The sequence below is a fragment of the Balaenoptera musculus genome, chromosome 13, assembly GCF_009873245.2.
Source record: "Balaenoptera musculus isolate JJ_BM4_2016_0621 chromosome 13, mBalMus1.pri.v3, whole genome shotgun sequence".
Lineage (NCBI taxonomy): Eukaryota > Metazoa > Chordata > Mammalia > Artiodactyla > Balaenopteridae > Balaenoptera > Balaenoptera musculus.
The window spans coordinates 70312985-70332694 of NC_045797.1; the positions used below are offsets into that span (position 1 = coordinate 70312985).

Below are 19710 nucleotides of genomic sequence, written 5' to 3' on the forward strand. Positions count from 1 at the left end.
GGGAAGCTGAAAGAAGACCCCCTGTTCCCAGCCCCTGCACAGTCTCTTTTTTCATTTATAGCTATATAATATTCAATTGTGTAGGTATACCAGTTTTGTTAATATCTTATTATTAGATAAGAAGCCTTTAAACTTTTTTCTTTATTGAGTAATATAATGAATATTTTCTTATATTATCAATAGATTGTGTGTATATTTCCATTTCATGGTGTTCATTTACTATTGCCATGTTTTTGCTATCCAAACAGTAGGGGAAAAAACCATTGAAAAGTGATTTTTTTTTGTATTTAATTGTTAGTGAGGACAGACATTCAATATCGTTTTTCCCATAAATTTTTATTATGGGATATTGAATGTGTACACAAAAGCCAACAATAATATATTGAATATCTTTGTACCCATCTTGTAGCTTCTATAATTATCAACTTATAGCCAGTCTTGCAATACTTAAACTCCTATCTAAATTTCCTCTTGTATAATTTTGAAGCAAATCCCCAACATCATATAATTTCATCTGTAAGTATTTCAGTATGCAAATATTTTTTCATATGTCTTTTATCCAGTTGTTTTAACTCTTTTATGAGCTGTCTGCCCATGTCCATGGTGTATTTTTTTTCATTTTCAGTAATTTTACACAATTTTATAATAGTATATAGACAGTAAATACAGGTCCAGTTTTCTGTATGGGCCTTAATTTGGATAAAGGTAGTAAGTTAAATTTTGGACATGTTAAGTTTGAGATGGAATATCTGAGGTTGATGTTTAAAAGCAGTTATAAACGGACTGTGCTGCTTCTTTTCATTTATCAAAATAGAGGTGATTGATGAAGTCTTGGGAATGGACGATTTTATTCAGGGAGGGTTGGAGTGAAAAGCAAAAGCTGCAAAATGATGCTTGTAAAGTATTTAAGGGATGCCCACAGAAAAAGACCAAGAAGAAACATCTTGGAAAAAAAGTCTGGAGAGAGCAGTGTCTAAGGAGGGAAAGGTTAATAACATTTATCTGATGTAGCATAGAGCTCAGGGAAGATGACAAACAAATATATTTGTTGGATTTTATGATTAAACAAATGAAAAAAGAGATGCAGACCAGGACACAGTGAGCTGTAGGGTGCAAGATAGACCCGAGTTTGAATTCCGACTGCCACTTGTCTTGCTGCATTATGTTTGGAAATTTGCTTATTGAGCATTAGTTATCCCACTTTTTAAATGGGGGTAATAAGGCTTGTCTTTTAAGGTTGCTGAGACGTTTAACTGAGAGAATGATCAGCACTTGTTTGTGTCTTCTTTATAAATGGTAGTTGTGGACATCACATTTTGATACCTTACTGGCTGATCTAGAATATCTGACTTCAAGTGGTTTCTATTACACAAGTCCTGTATCTGTTGTTTTTGACTTGCTGTACTAATTGATATTCTTTTGATAGTATAGTATAGATTCTTGAGAATTGGTTCAATTTTAGCTTTCACTTGCATTTATTAATTGCCAAGGGTTCTAAGAATAGAAAGTGATTTAGGTATAAGAGACTTTCTGCCTAAAATTTGGATTTAAAAAAAAAAAAAAAAAGGAAAGAAACCAGAATTGACTTATAAGAAGTCAATTTAAAGTAAGCCTGTTAGGACTCCCCTGGTGGCGCAGTGGTTAAGAATCTGCCTGCCAATGCAGGAGACACGGGTTCGAGCCTTGGTCCGGGAAGAGCCCACATGCCACGTAGGCAACTAAGCCTGTGTACCACAACTACTGAGCCACAACTACTGAAGCCTGTGCGCCTGGAGCCCGTGCCCCACAACAAGAGAAGCCACTACAATGAGAAGCCCTCGCACCACAACGGAGAGTAGTCACTGCTCGTTGCAACTAGAGAAAGCCCGCGTGCAGCAACGAAGACCCAACGCATCCAAAAATAAATAAATAAATTTTAAAATAAATAAAATAAAAAAATAGAAGTCTGTTAGTGGCAAATACTCTTCGTTTTCCTTTAATCTAAGAATGTCTTGATTTCTCCTTCATTCTTGGAAGATATTTTTGCTAGATAAGAATTTTGGAATTACAATCCTTGTCTTTCAGCACTTAAAAATGTTCTTCACTGTTTCTGCCTTCCATAGTTTCTGATGAGAAACCCACAGTCACTGGAATTGTTTTTCTCCTAAGTGGAATGTTGTTTTTCCTTGGCTGCCTTCAAGATTTTAAAATTTTCTTTAGTTTTCAGTAATTTGATTATGATATATCTGGGTACAGGTTTCTTTGAATTTATGTTGTTTGAGATTCATTGATTCTCCTGAAATTGTAAGTGTATATCTTTCACCAAATTTGGGAAGTTTTCTGCTGCTATTTCTTTAAATATGTTTTCTCCGTGCTACTCTTTATCTTCTCCTTTTGGGACTCTGATGACATGAATGTTAGACCTTTTGATATTGTCCCATTGGCTCTGTTCATTTATTTTTTCTATCATTTTTCTCTCTGTTCATCAGATTGGATAGTTTCTACTGCTCTATCTTCAGGTTTACTGATTCTCTCCTCTGTTATCTCTCTTCTGCAGTCGAGCCCCTCCAGAGAATTTTGGGTTTACTTTGGATATTGTGTTTTTTAGTCTTAAATTTTTATTTGCTTTATACACCACACAGGCACACACACAATAATGTAATGAATCTTACTTCTCTGCTGAGACTCTTAACTGTTTTTTTTTCCCCCAAGAATCATCTTCCTGGCTTCTTGAAGCATGGTTATAGTAGCTGCCTTAAAGTCTTTGTCTGAAAATTCCAGAGTCTGTAGCATCTTGGGTTTGTTGTGTGTAGGTTGTCTTTTCTCTTGTGAGTTATTGAGATTTTCCTGGTTCTTCATATGTCAAGTAATTTTGGATCGTATATTAGACATTTTGATGTTAACGTTATGATACTCTGTCTCGTTTAAATGCTATGGAGAATGTTGTTGTTGTTATTACTTTATTTTTAGGGATGGGAGGATTTTTTAAGCAGGCATTTGGTTTTGTTAGGTTCAGGTCATAAGTTTCTGCCTACCCTTCTGTGCACTAAAATTCCGATGACTGATTTTCAAAGCCTTTGTTTCCATCTGTCCTGCATGTACACCACCGAGTGGCAAATTTGGGAACTTGATAGTATGTTTATGGTCAGATCCACATAGGCATAGTTCTTGGGTGACGCCAGGAGTGTTTATAGAACTTCATGGTGTCACTTTCTTGAGCTCCTTTCTCTTTGCAAGTTCCCTGACACTTTCTGGCTCTTAGAGACCCTTCTTCCTTGTCCTATGGCTAGATAACTAGGGTTTTCATTTTGGTGTTTTGCTGCACACTTCCACAACTGCATCTGCCTTTGATGCCAAGCAACAGGATGGTGGAGAAAGAATATAAACCATGGGAATTCCCTCCACACTCATGGGATTGGAAGGGATCCGCTTTCTTGAAGTTTTAGGTCCCTGTCCAGCCACTGCTGGTATCATCACTGCCACAGCTGCTGCCTTTGGATTGCTTGGGGGCAGGGTCTGAGAGAAAGGGCAGAAAACCTCAGAGGATCGTCCTCCCTTTTAGGGCCCCCCTTTACTGCTTTTCAGACAAAAAAAGAGAAGACTTCTCTTGGAGCCATTTCTGTCTGCACTTAATGTGCAGTTCTGAGTTTGGACTGACTTTCAGTCTAGGCTGAGTGGTCCTAGGGGAAACAAAACCAGGAAACTCACTGCTGGGTTAGTAGTACTTCTAATTTTGGTTTCCTCCCTGAAACCAACTGCTACCATTTTCAGAGTCCTCAGATAGCTGCTCCATGCATTCTGTCCAGGTTTTTAGTTGTATTCGGGAGAAACAGGATAATTTATGCTTATTACATCACCTTTACCAGAACCAGAACACGGATACTGTTTTAATTTCATTATAACTGTATTGTTCTTTTGTTTTGGTGAAGAAATTACTGAGCAACCAAGATGTACTAGACTTTGTTTGGAGATGTAAAGATGGATAATCTTTAAGGTGCTTCCAGTAAGTCCACAGGTAGTCATGTGATGAGGGAGTGGAGGCAGAAAGTAAACATAATTTCATATTATGCATTAATAATAATTGAATTATTAATCTTATCTTTTTTGATCCATTTCTGCTTCAGGATTTGACTTACAGTTTGTGACTGAAGGAGAGAATATCCTATTTATATTTCATTAATTTTCCACTTATTATCTGAAAATTTAAGGGATGAAAAGTCTCTGGATTTGTATATGCTGGAGGAAATTAATACATAGCTATAATAAATATAATTTATATATGTAATTATAATAAGAATAAAAATTAAAATAAGAAATAATTTACTATTATATACTTGTTTCTCAGGTCTTAGAAAAATATCCCAATACACCCATGAGTCATAAAGAAATTCTTCAAGTTATCCAGAGAGAAGGACTAAAAGAAATCAGGTGAGTTATTTAAGTATTATTAGTAATAATTATAATACTTGATTAGAATATTTGGAAGTATATAGCAGTCTACTTTAGTCCTGAAGATTGATTATTTAGAAATAACTGCTTTGTTAATTTATGATTTATTCAGCTCAGATCTTTGGAGTTTTCAGTCATAGCACAGTTACAAAACCAAAAGTAAGTTAGAAAAAAATTCTTAGAAGGTAGCTATCTCTACACCCATGCACTTTAATTCTTAGGAAGGCCTGGAGCCATCTTCAAGCCTTCATCTATCAGTTCAGGCTTTTGATTTAATAAGCTTAATCATTAGCAAATTAAAAAGTCCTCTAGTTCGGGGAGAATGGTAAGTGTAAACAGTCTAGGAAAAAATAACCTTGGCCAAAAAGAATTAAATGGAAAAGATACATAAAGCAGTATGTGTTTCAAGTAATAGTCTTACTATGTTCAAATAAAACAGCCTGGGGTCAATTAATATAGGACCAAAGATAAAACACACTTTAATTTCTAAGAGCTTTATTATATTACTATAGCACATAATAGTCACTGTTCATAGTCAAGACCCTCTGCCATCAAGAAATATTAAAATTATGTTCAATATATTTTATATGTTAAGGCAGAAATCCGGGTGTCTACATTAGAGATATTTTCATTAAGAGAAAAAGGTTACAGTGCTACTAGTTGTTCTCACCTGGGGGTGGTATAGTGCAGGGGTCCCCAACCCCGCGGGCCACAGACCGCTAGTGGTCCATGGCCTATTAGAAACCGGGCCACACAGCAGGAGGTGAGCGGCGGGCGAGCGAGTGAAGCTTCATCTGTATTTACAGCCGCTCCCCATCACTTGCATTACCGCCTGAGCTCTGCCTCCTGTCAGATCAGCTGCAGCATTAGATTCTTATAGGAGCTCGAACCCTGCTGTGAACTGCTCATGCGAGGGATCTAGGTTGCATGCTCCTTATGCGAATCTAATGCCTGATGATCCGAGGTGGAGCTGAGGCTGTGATGCAAGTGCTGGGGAGCGGCTGCAAATACAGATTATCATTAGCAGAGAGGTTTGACTGCACAGAGACCGTAATAAATCAATTGCTTGCAGACTCATATCAAAATCCTATCAGTGAGTGACAAGTGAAAACAAGCTCAGGGCTCCCACTGATTCTGCATTAAGGTGAGTTGTACAATTATTTCATTATATATTACAATGTAATAATGGAAATAAAGTGCACAATAAATGTAATGTGCTTGAATCATCCCAAAATCATCCCCCACCCACCCAACCCCCTGCCCCAGTTCGTGGAAAGATTGTCTTCCATGAAACTAGTCCCTGGTGCCAAAAAGGTTGGGGACCCCTGGTATAGTGTAATACCCATAGGGAAAGTGTTTAGGATTTTGGGGGGCTATTTTTTTTTTAAATTAATTTATTTAATTTATTTATTTTTGGCTGCGTTGGGTCTTCGTTGCTGTGAGCAGGCTTTCTCTAGTTGCTGTGCGCAGGCTCTAGGCGCACGGGCTTCAGCAGTTGTGGCTCTAGAGCGCAGGCTCAGCAGTTGTGGCTCACGAGCTCAGTTGCTCTGAGGCATGTGGGATCTTCCCGGACCAGGGCTCGAACCCATGTCCCCTGCATTGGCAGGCGGATTCCCAACCACTGCGCCACCAGGGAAGCCCTGGGGGGCTATTTTTGATTGTCACAATGATGAGAGAGGAGGGAGCACTATGGCATTTGGTTATTACTCTGAGGAACAAATTCTACTAACGTATTCTAATTTTTTTAATAACACTATTGGGTTTTATAGAACAGGAATGAGCAAGAGATTTCATTTCTTTTCATAAAATTAGACTATTCATAAAAATTTCATAAAATTTTCTATTCCTAAAAATACACACTGGGAAAATAGACCAGGAAACCTGATGTAAAGAGGTCAGACTCCATCAGTGCCCTAGGTCTAAATGACAATTGCAGGATCATCCATCTCTAACACAGTAAGGCTCTGACTTTAAACTTGTCATTATTATTTCTAGAGAGTAGGCAAGAACAGTAAATAAGAAAGAATACTAAATAAATAAAGAACAGAAGGGGAAAAACAGAAGAACTTAAAAAAAAAAAAGTGTAGCAAGATGGTGGAGTCATCAAAAATAGCTTCTGGTTTCACTTAGTAACAACTCACAAGAAGCTATTCTTGGTTAAACTATATTGTGGTGATATAGTTACGTGACCACAAAGCAGTACTTTTAAAGTCACCAGTGACTTCCATTTTGTCACCTCCACTGGACTTTTAGTTTTGCCTCTCGTTACCTCTCAGCATTATTTAACACATATGACTACTACTTCCTTTTTGAAACTCTGTATCATTACCTGAAGTGACCAAACATTCCTACTTTCCTTCCTTGCTCTGCAAGCTCCTTCTCAGTTTTTTTGCTTATTATCTTCTCTCTAACTGAAGTGCAATCGACATTCCCATAGCTTTTTTGGGGGTCACTTTTGTTTTGTCACTTCCCAGTTGTGTAGGGAAGCTAATTCCCACCTCAGCCTTTGTACATGCTGACCCCTTTACGTAGTTAACTGTTGTATTTTTCAGGTGTCAGCTTGAATATTTTCCAGAGAACTTTGGCTGACTTCCCAATCTAGATCACATTTTCCGTTTTTAGTTTGGTATAGTGTTCTGTGTTCTTTCTTTATAGCACTTAAGATTTGAAATTACATATCGTTTTGGTCTTCCAAAAAAATCATGTAACTTCTCTATAGCTTACATTAAGCTAGTAGTAGCTCCATGAGGGCAGTGACATTTATCTCCCCTCCTCCCCCCCGCCCCCGGCTTGGCACGTAACAGGCATTGCAAACCTACTTGTTAATGAATATATGAAGTATCAGTGATTCAAATGTAGTTCTGGCTTATCCTCTTGCTGCATGATGTGTCTTAAATGGTAGTCTTAAAATATTTAGAGTTTTCAGGTACATTATGGAATGAAGTAACTATGCTTATTGAAGACGTGCTCTTTTTTTTAACCAGTCTTGGGATTTAATTAACCAGGAAGGGGGATTATTGGGAGGGGCACCCCTGTAAAAATGTACAAAAGGTCTGTGGGGCTCTGTGGAAGGGGAGATAAATATGTACATGGAACCCCGCTTTCCTTTAGCCCCTCCTCCCCCAGCCCTGAGAGGGCATGAGGACTTGGGTGGTAGGTGAAGAGGAGGGGGGCACTTTCGCCTCTGGCTTAGTGAGCCTTTGGGGAGGCAGGCCAAGGGCCTAGGGGCCCTCAGAAGCGACGATGGTAAGATGTCCTCCTTTTTACAGTTTTATTTTCATTCCTTAATCCTCAGTACAAGGCTTTTCAGCTATTTTTCCCTTTGCTGTTTTCCCTCTGCTCCCCCATTTTGAAGAATCTCGCTTAATTTTGATTATTCCATACTATATTGTTTTATTCTAAAATGTATTAAAATGGAAGCAGCTCAAATGTCCATCAGAAGATGAATGGATAAATAAAATGTGGTATATACAGTCAATGTAATATTATTCAGCCTTAAGAAGGAATGAAATTCTTATAACATGCTACATAGATGAACCTTAAAAACATGCTAAGTGAGTATATGTATAACTGATTCATTTTGATGTACAGTAGAAAGTAATACAACATTGTAAATCGATTGTACTCCAATAAAAATTTTAAAAAAATATGAAAGAGAATGTATGTATGTATTAAAAAAAAATGCTGAGTGAAATAAGCCAGACACAAAAGGACAAATATTGTACAACTCCACTTACATGAGATACCTAGAATAGGCAAGCTCCTAGAGACAGAAAATGGAATAGAGGTTACCAGGGGCTGAGAGTAGGGGAGAATAGGGAGTTATTGTTTAATTGGTAGAATTTCTCTCTGGGATGATGAAAAAGTTCTAGAAATGGATAGTGGTAATGGTTGCACAGCATTGTAAATACTTAGTGCCACTAAATCGTACACTTATACAGGTTACCATTTTAGCCATTTTACTATGTATATTTTGCCACAACCAGTCAACAAAAAGAAGTATTAAAAATGAAGTGATTGGCTCCTGGCTGAGAAAGATTGAGGTACTAGTCCCTTTAAGAAGTTAGGTGATAAGATTGAAAATAATTTACCCAAAGTATGGAATTTTGAATGAATTAATTAGAAACGTACAGTATTCTTAGAATATTATAACATTTAAATTAAATACTGTTTTATAACTATAAAGCATATCAGCATTTTAGAAAACAGGGAGAAAAAAAAAGGGTCCTTGAATTTTCCCCCTCATAATAGCTTATGACTTCATGTATTCCTTTTTTTTTTGGATACCTAAACGAACTCCTTTTAAAGATAGAGTTTTCCATGGGAGTCATAGGGAAGAAAGAAGATATGGATTTTTTTGTTTCAGGTGAAAGGAACATTTTAAAGTGTTCTAAAAGTAGCTTAGTTCTGTTTAGAACAGATAAGAAGATGTGAAAAGTGTTGAAGTAGCCCTTAGGAAGAAAAGATAGAAAGATTTTAAAAGAAAGAAGAATTTGGGACTTGTAGGTTGTAGCAGTTATTGGTAATTCAGATAGATGCTCTAACTACGGTATTTGATCATTCCTAAAGAAAAAGAAGTTAGTTTCTGTACTGTTTGCCAGTAAATAGTTATTTCAGAAAATTAAAAATGGTTTTTTTTTTAAATTTTAATAAATTTATTTATTTATTTTTGGCTGTGTTGGGCCTTCGTTTCTGTGCGAGGGCTTTCTCTAGTTGCGGCGGGCGGGGGGCCACTCTTCATCGCGGTGCGCAGGCCTCTCACTATCGCGGCCTCTCTTGTTGCGGAGCACAGGCTCCAGACGCGCAGGCTCAGTAGTTGTGGCTCACGGGCCTAGTTGCTCCGCGGTATGTGGGATCTTCCCAGACCAGGGCTCGAACCCGTGTCCCCTGCATTGGCAGGCAGATTCTCAACCACTGCGCCACCAGGGAGAAGCCCCTAAAAATGGTTTTTAAACAATTTGTTGTGACATCTCACTTTCTTGTTCAATTTTCCATGTCTGAAATATAGCCTAATTGTTCTTTCTCTTAACTTACATAGTAATGATAACTTGGCAGTAGTTCCCTAGGGTTGAGCTCTTCGACACAGAATTGCTAGTTCCAAATTTGAAGTACTGTTAGAACCTTTTGAAAAAATTCTGTAAGCTTTTAATCATTTGTTTTTACCTAGACAGTTTCCTTTTTAAAAAGTCAATATTGTTGACTGAATAGAGATTTTTTTTGAGTTTACTTGGTTGAAAAACCCCCATTCACATTATAGCTGATGTGTTATTGAGTCTAGATCATGCTATACATTTATGTGAATCTAAATGTTGAAGAAATAGTTATTTTTGTTTCCCTCTCAAGACACTACAAATGAAATCAAGGGTTCAGAGAGACAGATGTATCCAGTTCATACAGTTTGTGTACTTCAGTTTCTTTCTAAGGGAAATTATTCAGGGTTTTATTTTATCTTGAATCAATGTAACTTGTACAGCAAATGGCTGTCATTAGCCATCAGTGTATAAAATAGCCTTTCAAAAACTTAAGATGTTTCTTTTTTGTCTGATGATGTCTTAAGATATTTACAGTTTACAGGAAAACTATCTCAACACCCCCCTTTATTCCTGTTTTCTCCTGATTTGAGTCCATACTTCTTCCTGTGATTACAAACTATCCCATCGGTCATGAATACAAACCCCAGAGGTAATTCAAACTCTAGCCTCCCGAATATACTCACACAGCTTCATGGAGCTGTTTCTGGACTTTGGGGCATTCTTTTTTTAATCTTTTAAAATTAAGTTTGTAAAAGATCTCTGCGTCTTTGAGCTATAGTTCTGTAGTTCTCAGGGTCCAGTCAGCAGACAGAAGCTACATGGTTTGAACAGGGAAGTTATTAAGTTAACTGGTTAATTTATTAACTGGAAGTTATTAACTGGTAACCAAGAATTAACTATTGAAAGGTAAAGATAACACAAAAGAATACAGTAATAACAAATACGGGAAGTAACTGCTACCTGTAGGGCTGAGGCAGCGTGCCCCAGGAAGGAATAGCTTTCAAGGAGGCCCCTCCATGTCCACAGGGGTTGTGATTCAGCTCTCCCTGGAGAAGGTGGGGCTCTGGTCCAGTGGATGACAAAGTTCACTGGTGCCATAGCCGGGGGTGGTACATAGAAAACTGCCTTCTGGGTAGTAGAAGAACTTGCTGGAAAGCCTCCTGCTGGGTTCTCAACTGGGGAGCCAGCTGAGGCAGCAGCAGAATTTTCTGGAAAGGCACCCACAGGCATTCTGCTGAACATTGCTGAAGGGTGAGCACCATTGAGTGTCCCTCATATTGCTGGGTGCTGCAAGCCATGAGAGCAAGCAGGCAAGAGCACACTAAAACTGGAAAGAAAAGGCTCCCTTTTTTCTTTCTGCAGTGTTCTCCCAGCACTATACTGACAAAACTTAACAGTGAGCCAGCTGGCAAAAGAGAAATGTTTATAGAATCCAACTCCATTGTCACAGAGGAGGGCAAAGAAGGTTGGATTTGGAGCTAAAAGTCAATAAATCGGTAACTGGCACAGAAGGCTTCAGTAGTTTTTCCATAGAATAACTGAGGTCATTGACTGGTCCCATGTACCACTTTTGTTTACTTGATTTCTTTCCATCTGCACCCCAGCTAAACTGATGCAGTGCTGTTGCCTGTATAGGATCTGAGATTTCCTATCTTTACTCAGGACATTAAGCCAGCATTTATCCTCCTCTCTTTATGAAAAAATCTTGACAATCTTTTAGAATCAACTCAGTTATTACCTCCACAAAGCTGATGGCCTTTTCCTCTGCAGTTGAACATATCTTCCCCCTCTCAATATTTTTTTTTTTTCTTTTTTGAAGGAGAATTATCACCTTATATTTTAATATTATCTTCACTTCTCTTACTAGATTAATTTTTTTTTCTTTTAACGTATTTTTTTAAATTTTATTTATTTATTTATTTATGGCTGTGTTGGGTCTTCGTTTCTGTGCGAGAGCTTTCTCTAGTTGCGGCAAGTGGGGGCCACTCTTCATCGCGGTGCGCAGGCCTCTCACTATCGCGGCCTCTCTTGCTGCGGAGCACAGGCTCCAGACGCGCAGGCTCAGTAATTGTGGCTCACGGGCCCAGTTGCTCCGTGGCATGTGGGATCTTCCCAGACCAGGGCTCGAACCCGTGTCCCCTGCATTGGCAGGCAGATTCTCAACCACTGCGCCACCAGGGAAGCCCCTAGATTAATTTTTTATTAAGATTTATGATCAGTTTCCATCAGAAGAGTAGGCTCTCAATACCAGAGACAAATGGGACTTCACTATTTTGATTATTTTATTCATAGAAGTACAGAGAAAATAGACAAGAAATATGATAGTTATGCTTTTAAATGGAAAATTCAGGTTCTTTATACTTATGGTTTAAAAAATTGAGTGATAAATTTGTACACGGGAGAAAGTAAAAAAACTTAAGAACTGAGATGACTTTAGAGATTATCTGATTCCAACGTATAATTTTGGATAGAATGAGGCCCCAAAAGCCAGTGTCTCCAAATCAGAATTTGCTTTTTCTTGAAATCCTCTCCTATTATTGTTTTGTTCTGGGTTAAGCTAAAATTGTATTATTCTAAACTTAGAATATATGTAACAAATACATAAATTATGAGACATAATAGTAAAAACACTTGTGAGATGTCCTTATCACCAAATATCATTGGAGTTGCCTCTGTGCTTCTACACTATCCCATTTGCTTCTCTTATTTTGCTGTTATGAACTCCCAGTATTATGCTGAGTTAGAATGGTGAGCACACACTTCTTTGCCTGCTTGTTCATAAGGGGAAAGCATTCCCTCTTCTATATTCTGGAAGATATTGTATAAAATTAGTGTTAGTTCTTGAAATGTTTTGTGGAATTCGCAATTGAAAACAATCTGGACTTGGAGGTTTCTTTTTCAGGAGATTTTAAGTAACAAATTTGACTTCTTTAATGGTTATAGGACTATGCAAATTATGTTTCTTATTGGTTGAGTTTTGGTAGTTCGTTGTTTCTGAGGAATTTGTCCATTTCTTCTAAGTTGTCAAATTAATGAGTGTAAAATTGTTTGCACTGTTCCCTCACTGTCTTTTTTATGGTTGCAGAATATATAGTGACATCTCTGTTTTGTTCTTTCTTTTGTTTTTTTTTGGGGGGGGGTGGGGCTGTGCCACATGGCATGTGGGATCTTAGTTCCCAACCAGGGATTGAACCGCCAGCAAAGTCCCCTGTTTTGTTCCTGATATTGGTAATTTTTATTTTCTCTCCTATCTTTGTCAGTCTTGCTAGAGATTTGTTAATTTTATTGGTTTTTTTTAAAAAAAGAGACCAGAATTTTGTTTCACTGCTTTTTTTCTATTGTTTTTCTCTCTCTCTCTTTTTTTTAAATCATTTTATGACTCAGATTATGGTCTATCTTGGTGCATTAAATATTTCATACATGCTTGAAAAGCATGTGTATATGTTTTCTTCTGGGGTAGAGTGTTCTGTAAATGTAAGGTCATTTTGGTTAATAGGGTTGTTCAGATGGTCTATATCCATACTGATTTTCTGTCTACTTGTTTTATTGATCATTGAAAGCAGGGTGTTGAAGTCTCCAAGCATAACTGTGCATTTGTTTATTTCTCTTTTCTGTTATTTTTGTTTTTGCTTCAAGTATTTTGAATATTTGTTGTTAAGTACATATGCATTAAGGGCATTAAGTTTTCTTAGTCAATTGACCCTGTTTTCATTCTGTAATTACCCTCTTTATCCCTGATAATAGTCTTTGTTTTGAAGTTTATTTGGATACTAATAGAACACCTTTTTTTTTGTTTTGGTGGTGAGATGCGAGGCTTGCAGGATTAAGGATCTTAGTTCCCCCGACCAGGGATTGAACCCAGGCCCTTGGCAGTGAAAGCACGGGGTCCTAACCACTGGGCCACCAGGGAATTTCCTAATAGAATACTTTTGATTAGTGTTTGTGTGATATGTATTTTTTCCATTCTTTTAATTTATCTGTCTTTTTATTTTTTTATTTTATTTTTTAAAATAAATTTATTTATTTATTTTTGGCTGCATTGGGTCATTGTTGCTGTGCGTGGGCTTTCTCTAGTTGTGGCGAGCTGGGGCTACTCTTTGTTGCGGTGCACGGGCTTCTCATTGCGGTGGCTTCTCTTGTTGTGGAGCATGGACTCTAGGCACGCAGGCTTCAGTAGTTGTGGCTCCCGGGCTCTAGAGCGCAGGCTCAGTAGTTATGGCGCACGGGCTTAGTTGCTCCGCGGCATGTGGGATCTTCCTGGACCAGGACTCGAACCCGTTTCCCCTGCATTGGCAGGCAGATTCTTAACCACTGCGCCACCAGGGAAGCCCTACTGCCTTCTTTTGAACTGAGTATTTTGCACTGTATTTTATTTATTGACTTTCTGTCACTCTCTTTGTGTGTGCATGTGGTTAAAGTGGTTGTTCTAGAGATCATAATACATATCCAACCTTTCACAGAATTCTTAGGATTGATATTTTACCATCTTAAATAAAGTGTAGATGCCTTACAACCATTTAGGTCCCTTTATCCATCCTCTGTATGTTATAGTTGTCATATGTGTTCCATCTCATACATGGAATTACCCACCAGACATTATTATTAGTTTTGCTTTCAGGCCATAAATAGTTGAAAGACTATTTTTACCCAGATGTTTACCGTTTCTTTTGCTCTTCCTTCTTGCCTTAAGTTCCACATTTCCCTCTAGTATCATTTCCCTTCAGCCTGTAGAACTTTCCTTTTAGTATTTCTTTAAGAGCAGGTCTGCTGGTGATGAATTCTCTTAGTTTTCCTTCATCTGAGTATGTCTTTTTTTTTTTTTTTGGCCTTCATTTTGAAGAATTTTTTGTTGGATATAGAATTCGGTATTGATAGTTCTTGTCTTTCAGTACTTTAAAAATGTTGCTCCACTGCCTTCTGGCCTCCATGGTTTTTGATGAGAAATACATGCTGTTTGAATCATTGCTCTCCTGTGAGCAGTACATGGTTTTCTCGGGTTGCTTTCAAGATAATTTCTTTCGCTTAGCTTTCAGCAGTTTGATTTTTAATGTGTCTAGGTGTGGGTTTCTTTGTGTTTAAATCTGTTTAGCATTCACTGAGCTTCTTGAATCTGTAGCTTTATGTCTTTTGCCAAATTGGGCAAGTTTTCAGCCATTCTCCAGATATTTTTTCTTCACCACATTCTTTCTCTTCTTCCAGTGTCGGGATTACCTCTGGGTATTTTACCACAGTTCCCTGAGTCTCTGCTCATTTTTTTCCAACCTTTTTTGTCTGTATTTCAGATTGGATCATTTCTGTTGCTCTCTTGTCACATCCCCTGACACTTTTCTCTGTCTTCTGCATTCAGCTATTGAGCCCATCCAGTGAGATTTTTTCAAATTTCTGATGTTATGTCTTTTAATTCCAAAATTTCTGGGTTTTTTTTTTTAATAGTTTCTGTTTCTCTGCTGAAAACCTCTGTCTTCCCATTAATTTCAAGTTCATTTATCCTAACCTCATGGATATAGTAATGAATGCTTTAAAGTTTTTGTCTGATAAGTCCAACATCTGGGTAATCTCAGGATTGGCAACTGTTGATTGTCTTTTCCCTTGAGAATTTGTCACATTTTCCTGGATCTTTGCTTATTGAGAAATTTAAGGTAGTATTCTGGACATTTTGAATATTATGTTGTTTTATGTTCTGTTTTTCTGTTAAAAACTTCTGGAGAATGGTGATTTCTTTGTTTTTTTAAAGTAGGTAGCCCAGCTATTAGACTATTCTCTTACCTTCTGTAAGTTTTAGTTTGATAATCAGTTCAGTTTTCAAAGCCTTTGCTCTGCTGTTCTGCATCTGTTCCATGCATGTGCCACTCAGGGTGAGTCTGAGATGTGAGTAGTGGTTCAGTTCTTAAAGGCTTTACTGTGTTAATTGGGAATGTCCTAAGTATACACAGCTCAGGGGTGAGCCCAGGCCTCATGTGTAAATTAGGGGATTCCCTTGTCCTGTTCTTTTCTCTCAGGAATTCCACGCCTCCCCCCACCCCCCAATTCTTAGAATTTTATCTGTCCCCTACAGTAGTACCTCTCCTCAACTAGGACCTGCTTTTTAGTCAAAATGGTGAGAAATAAGCCCCAGAAAATTCACTCTGTGAGAGTTTAGCCAACTGAAGTTAGAGGGTATAGTCCACATGACCTTCCTCACTTATTATACCAACTGCATAGTTCACAGGTTTCTAAGACTACTCTCAAGGCTTGATAATTTGCTAGAGGAACTTGTATAACTCACTGAAAACAAACACTTGGTTTTGGGAAGGATACAGATTAAGATTCGTCAAGGGAAGAGACACATAAGGTAGAGTCAAAGTCTAGTACCCAACACAGAACTTCCAGTCATCCTCTCCCCGTGACTTAGGACAGTGTTAATTGTCAACATCAGTGTGTGACAATAAGCACAGAGTATTGCCACTAAGGAAGCTTACTTGAGCCTTGATGTCTAGAGTTTTTATTGGAGGGCCATCGCATTATTCAGTTTTCAGTGTCTAGCCCCTCTAGTGATCAGTCAATACCATGTGACCCAAGCCCCCACCCTAAGTCACATTATTGGTATGTCTCAAAGCCCCCACTCCAAATTACAGTGTTACTATCTGGCTGGCCCAAGGCCCTCATAGGGCCTAGCAGTTATCTCTTAGAAGCCAAGGGCAAGGCCAGCCTTCTCTATGGGTATGGGTAAATTCTATCCTATATACTCTCATATGAGTTAGGTTTTGACTTCCCAATGTGCCAGCTTTCTTAATTTTCAGTGTTTTAAGTAGTTGCTTTTAAAAAATTGACGTATAAGTCACATACCATAGAAGTCACCATTTTAAAGCGTACAGCTCAGTGGGTTTTTTGTTTGTTTGTCTTTTAAGTATATTCACCCAAAACATTTTCATCACCCTGAAAAGAAACCCTGTACTGATTAGCCACTCCCCTTCTTTGTCCCCTGCAACTCTCCCCATGCCTCAGCCATAGGCAATCACTAACGTACTTTCTGTCTCCATGGATTTGCCAATTTTGGATATTTCGTGTTATGAAATCATACACTATGTGGTCTTCTGTGACTGGTTTCTTTCGTATGTTATAATGATTTGAAGGATCATTCATGTGGTAGCATTTATCAGTACTTCATTCCTTCATTGCGGAATAATATTCCATTGTATACATATGCCACGTTTTGTTTACCCATTCATCCATTGATGGACATTTGGTTGTTTTCACTTCTTAGCTATGATGAATTATGTTACTGTGAACATTCATGTACAAGTTTGTGTGTGGGAAGTTGCTTTTTATATTTTTGTCCACAGTCTTTTGTTGTAACTAGCCAGAGAGAGAGAGAGACAGATACAGGCAGACAGGCAGACAGACATGGGCAGGCAGGAAGGCTGGCTGGCTATTGTGGGCCTGCTTTGTCTTCACCAGCACCAGAAATTCTGGTCAATTTTAAATCATGAAATTGGACTGAGCTTTAAATTCATGGAATCTTCCATGATTAACCGCAAATTTCAAGCCAGAATCATGGTATTTTTCTTTGGCTTAGAATAGAATTCTGGATTTTGGTGTAGCCTTTGTTTTCCAGTCATTTTTAAATTGCAATAAGAGGGAGGGGGGTATCACAAACAGTCTGGTGTAGGCCATTTAACACAGGTGTTTTATGACTAGGTGTTTGGAACCTCAGTGTTGACTAGTTCCATAATCGGAGCCTGTTTTTTCTACCAAATAAGTAAGTGGATGTGAATAGTACACAATAAACCAGTATGAATCCATTGGCATGGTTAAATGTTTAAGCATTGCTCTGTCCAAATGTGTAGTCAGTCCTCAAATGGAAATAAACCTACCCCAAATATTTACATCTGATAATTACTTTATATCTGATAATTACAAGATGATATGTAGTCTGACATTATATATCTTATATATATATATATATATGAAGAATGCACTGCAGCATTTAGGAGTTGAAGGGATTAAGGAGACGAATAAAGAGGATGTTTTACTAGATTATGCAAGATGTGGTGGTTTGGATTAGGATGAAGAGAATAGACAGATTTGAGATCACGTTTCAGGACTTGCTGATGGATTGGATATGGGAGATGTAAGGAAGGAGGAAATAAAACATTATTTCTAGGCTTCCTGATTGTACAGCTGCCATTTACCATAGAGAGGAAGAACAGAGGAATAAACTGGGAAAGTGAAGAGGGTTGATTAGTAAAGAATTCGTTGAGTATATTTTGTGGATTCAGAAAAAAAGGTTTGAACCTCATAAGGGGTGAGGGGACGTATTCAAGTGTGGGGACTGGTGTTGTTATACATGTCAGGACAGCAGTTAAAAGGTAGTAATGATCTGGAGCTGTAGAGTAGGTATCTGTTTTCAGAGATTAATATCTAATACCTGTTTCGGATGTTGATGAATAAATAGTTCCAGGTATGTTATAGAATCTAAAAATATATTCTTTTCCTTCTGTGGTAATAAACTTTAACTTATGTTATAAGTCTAGGTTTGTAAGTTAGGTACTGAAGACAGTTTTTTTAATGTAAATTTTTACTTTTGGAAAATTCCAAACTAGAACAAAAGTATGTATCCTCCAGCATAAATTATAAATAGTCCTCTCACCTCAGACTCTTTTGGGGTGAATTTCAGGTATTTTATTACTTCAGCATTCCAGTATGTATTTAACAGATAAGAACTAGAGAGACTATTTATGTACAGTTGGATATTCTGGTTTATTTTTAAAAACAGAGCAACTAAACATACACGTTAAGCATACATACTATTGATAAAACATACACAGAATAGTACGTAGTACATAAATCAAGTGCTTATGTACACTTTGAAACCATTCCTGCTAATCCTTAAAACGTTATCACTTGTTACTACTTCTATCCTTAGTCTGTTGTACAACAAGTTTTTCCTGCCAGTCAGCTGTGGCTGCCATTATTGTTTACAAATGTGCTTTTACAGCGTTAAGTTTAGGACTTAAAGCCTTCCTTCTGAAGTAACCATTGCTTTTAATAACTACCACTGTGCCCCCCGCTCCCTCAGAGTTCTTTTTACCTGCTTTGCTCATTCTGTTGGCTGTATTATCTTGACTCTTTTTATATCAGCTAATAAAGAGTTTTTAGGAAAGAAGAAAATGGTATTCATTTCCTGAGACCCTATTCTTTTACTGTTTTTTGTTTTTGTTTTTTTTGGTCTTGCCATTCATGAGTAGAAGAGGAAAGAGAAAGAAAAAAGATTCTGGGTGTTCATGAATTTATTATCCACAGATTGAGTATATTCTGAATTAGACCATTTATGAGTGGTCCCAAGGGTTCATGATGCATAATAAATAGTAATTTTGGTGAGGCCCATATGAATTTGAATCCTTTACACCATAAAATTCGTGTGGGTGAGTAAGTTGTGCAGCTAATAAATGAGTATAGCCAACTGCCTAGCTTTTAAATAAGGTTGAGCATTACTTATTTGTCACCTCTGAAACAAGTCAGGAAGTATTTAAAAGCATTGGTTCTTTATGGAAAAAGACCTGGAAAGGAAGACTAAGTGCTAGCTTTATAGTAGTATTGGCAGATTTGGGGACAAGCACGTGACTTGGATGTGCATTCCTTACAAATGAAGCCTACCTAGTTCTATTACAACATTATGCCCCTGATTAATTGTACCCCCAAATGGGTAATCTCTTTTGCATTCCTCATCTCTTCTCCCTCCTCAACCTCTTTTCCAAACCAGTCACGTTATTTTAGTCACAGAATGATACAGCTGGAAAAGATAATTAGGATATTATAGTCATATACCATTGTATTACTGAAGAATTAAGACCCATGGAGATTGAGACTCGGCCAGGGTAGGACAACTAGCTTAGTGAAACTAAAACTCAGGCTTAACTACTTACTTTTGTTCTTTTCTTCAGTATATACTGCCTCTACATCTATAGTTCTCCCTTTCCTTCTGACTAGTATATTTGCTCTACTGTTTTTCAAATAAAACTTATACCATGTGCTAACATAGAACATTAGGTTAGTTGCTGTCTAACTGTAAATTGCTTTCTGGAAGAATTTGAAATAAAAACCCCAGCCATTATAGTAACTTGGCTTCTGAAAGGGCCAGTACATTTTTAAAGAACTTATCTTATTGGAACATTTAAGTAGATCTTTATATTGTCTTGCAGAGCTCAAAATCGTTCTCTAGCAAGGAGTTTTTCTTATGTCTCAGTCTTGTATCCCAAGCAAACTCCTT

At 37.7% G+C, this 19710-nt stretch overlaps 1 protein-coding gene across 5 annotated transcripts in view; it reads left to right on the forward strand.

Annotated features, from left to right (window-relative positions):
- ASXL2 (ASXL transcriptional regulator 2) overlaps positions 1 to 19710 on the forward strand; it is a 130754-nt gene that overhangs the window by 40923 nt on the left and 70121 nt on the right. For 2 of the 5 annotated variants that reach the window (XM_036872625.1, XM_036872627.1), the window contains exons 2-3: positions 4325 to 4407; positions 4611 to 4613. The exons of 1 other annotated variant lie outside the window; for it this stretch is intronic. In XM_036872625.1, the coding sequence (XP_036728520.1) occupies positions 4325 to 4407; positions 4611 to 4613 (86 nt within the window). The remainder of the gene's footprint in view (positions 1 to 4324; positions 4408 to 4610; positions 4614 to 19710) is intronic. 2 more of the 5 variants (XM_036872626.1, XM_036872629.1) reach the window with 1 other exon arrangement.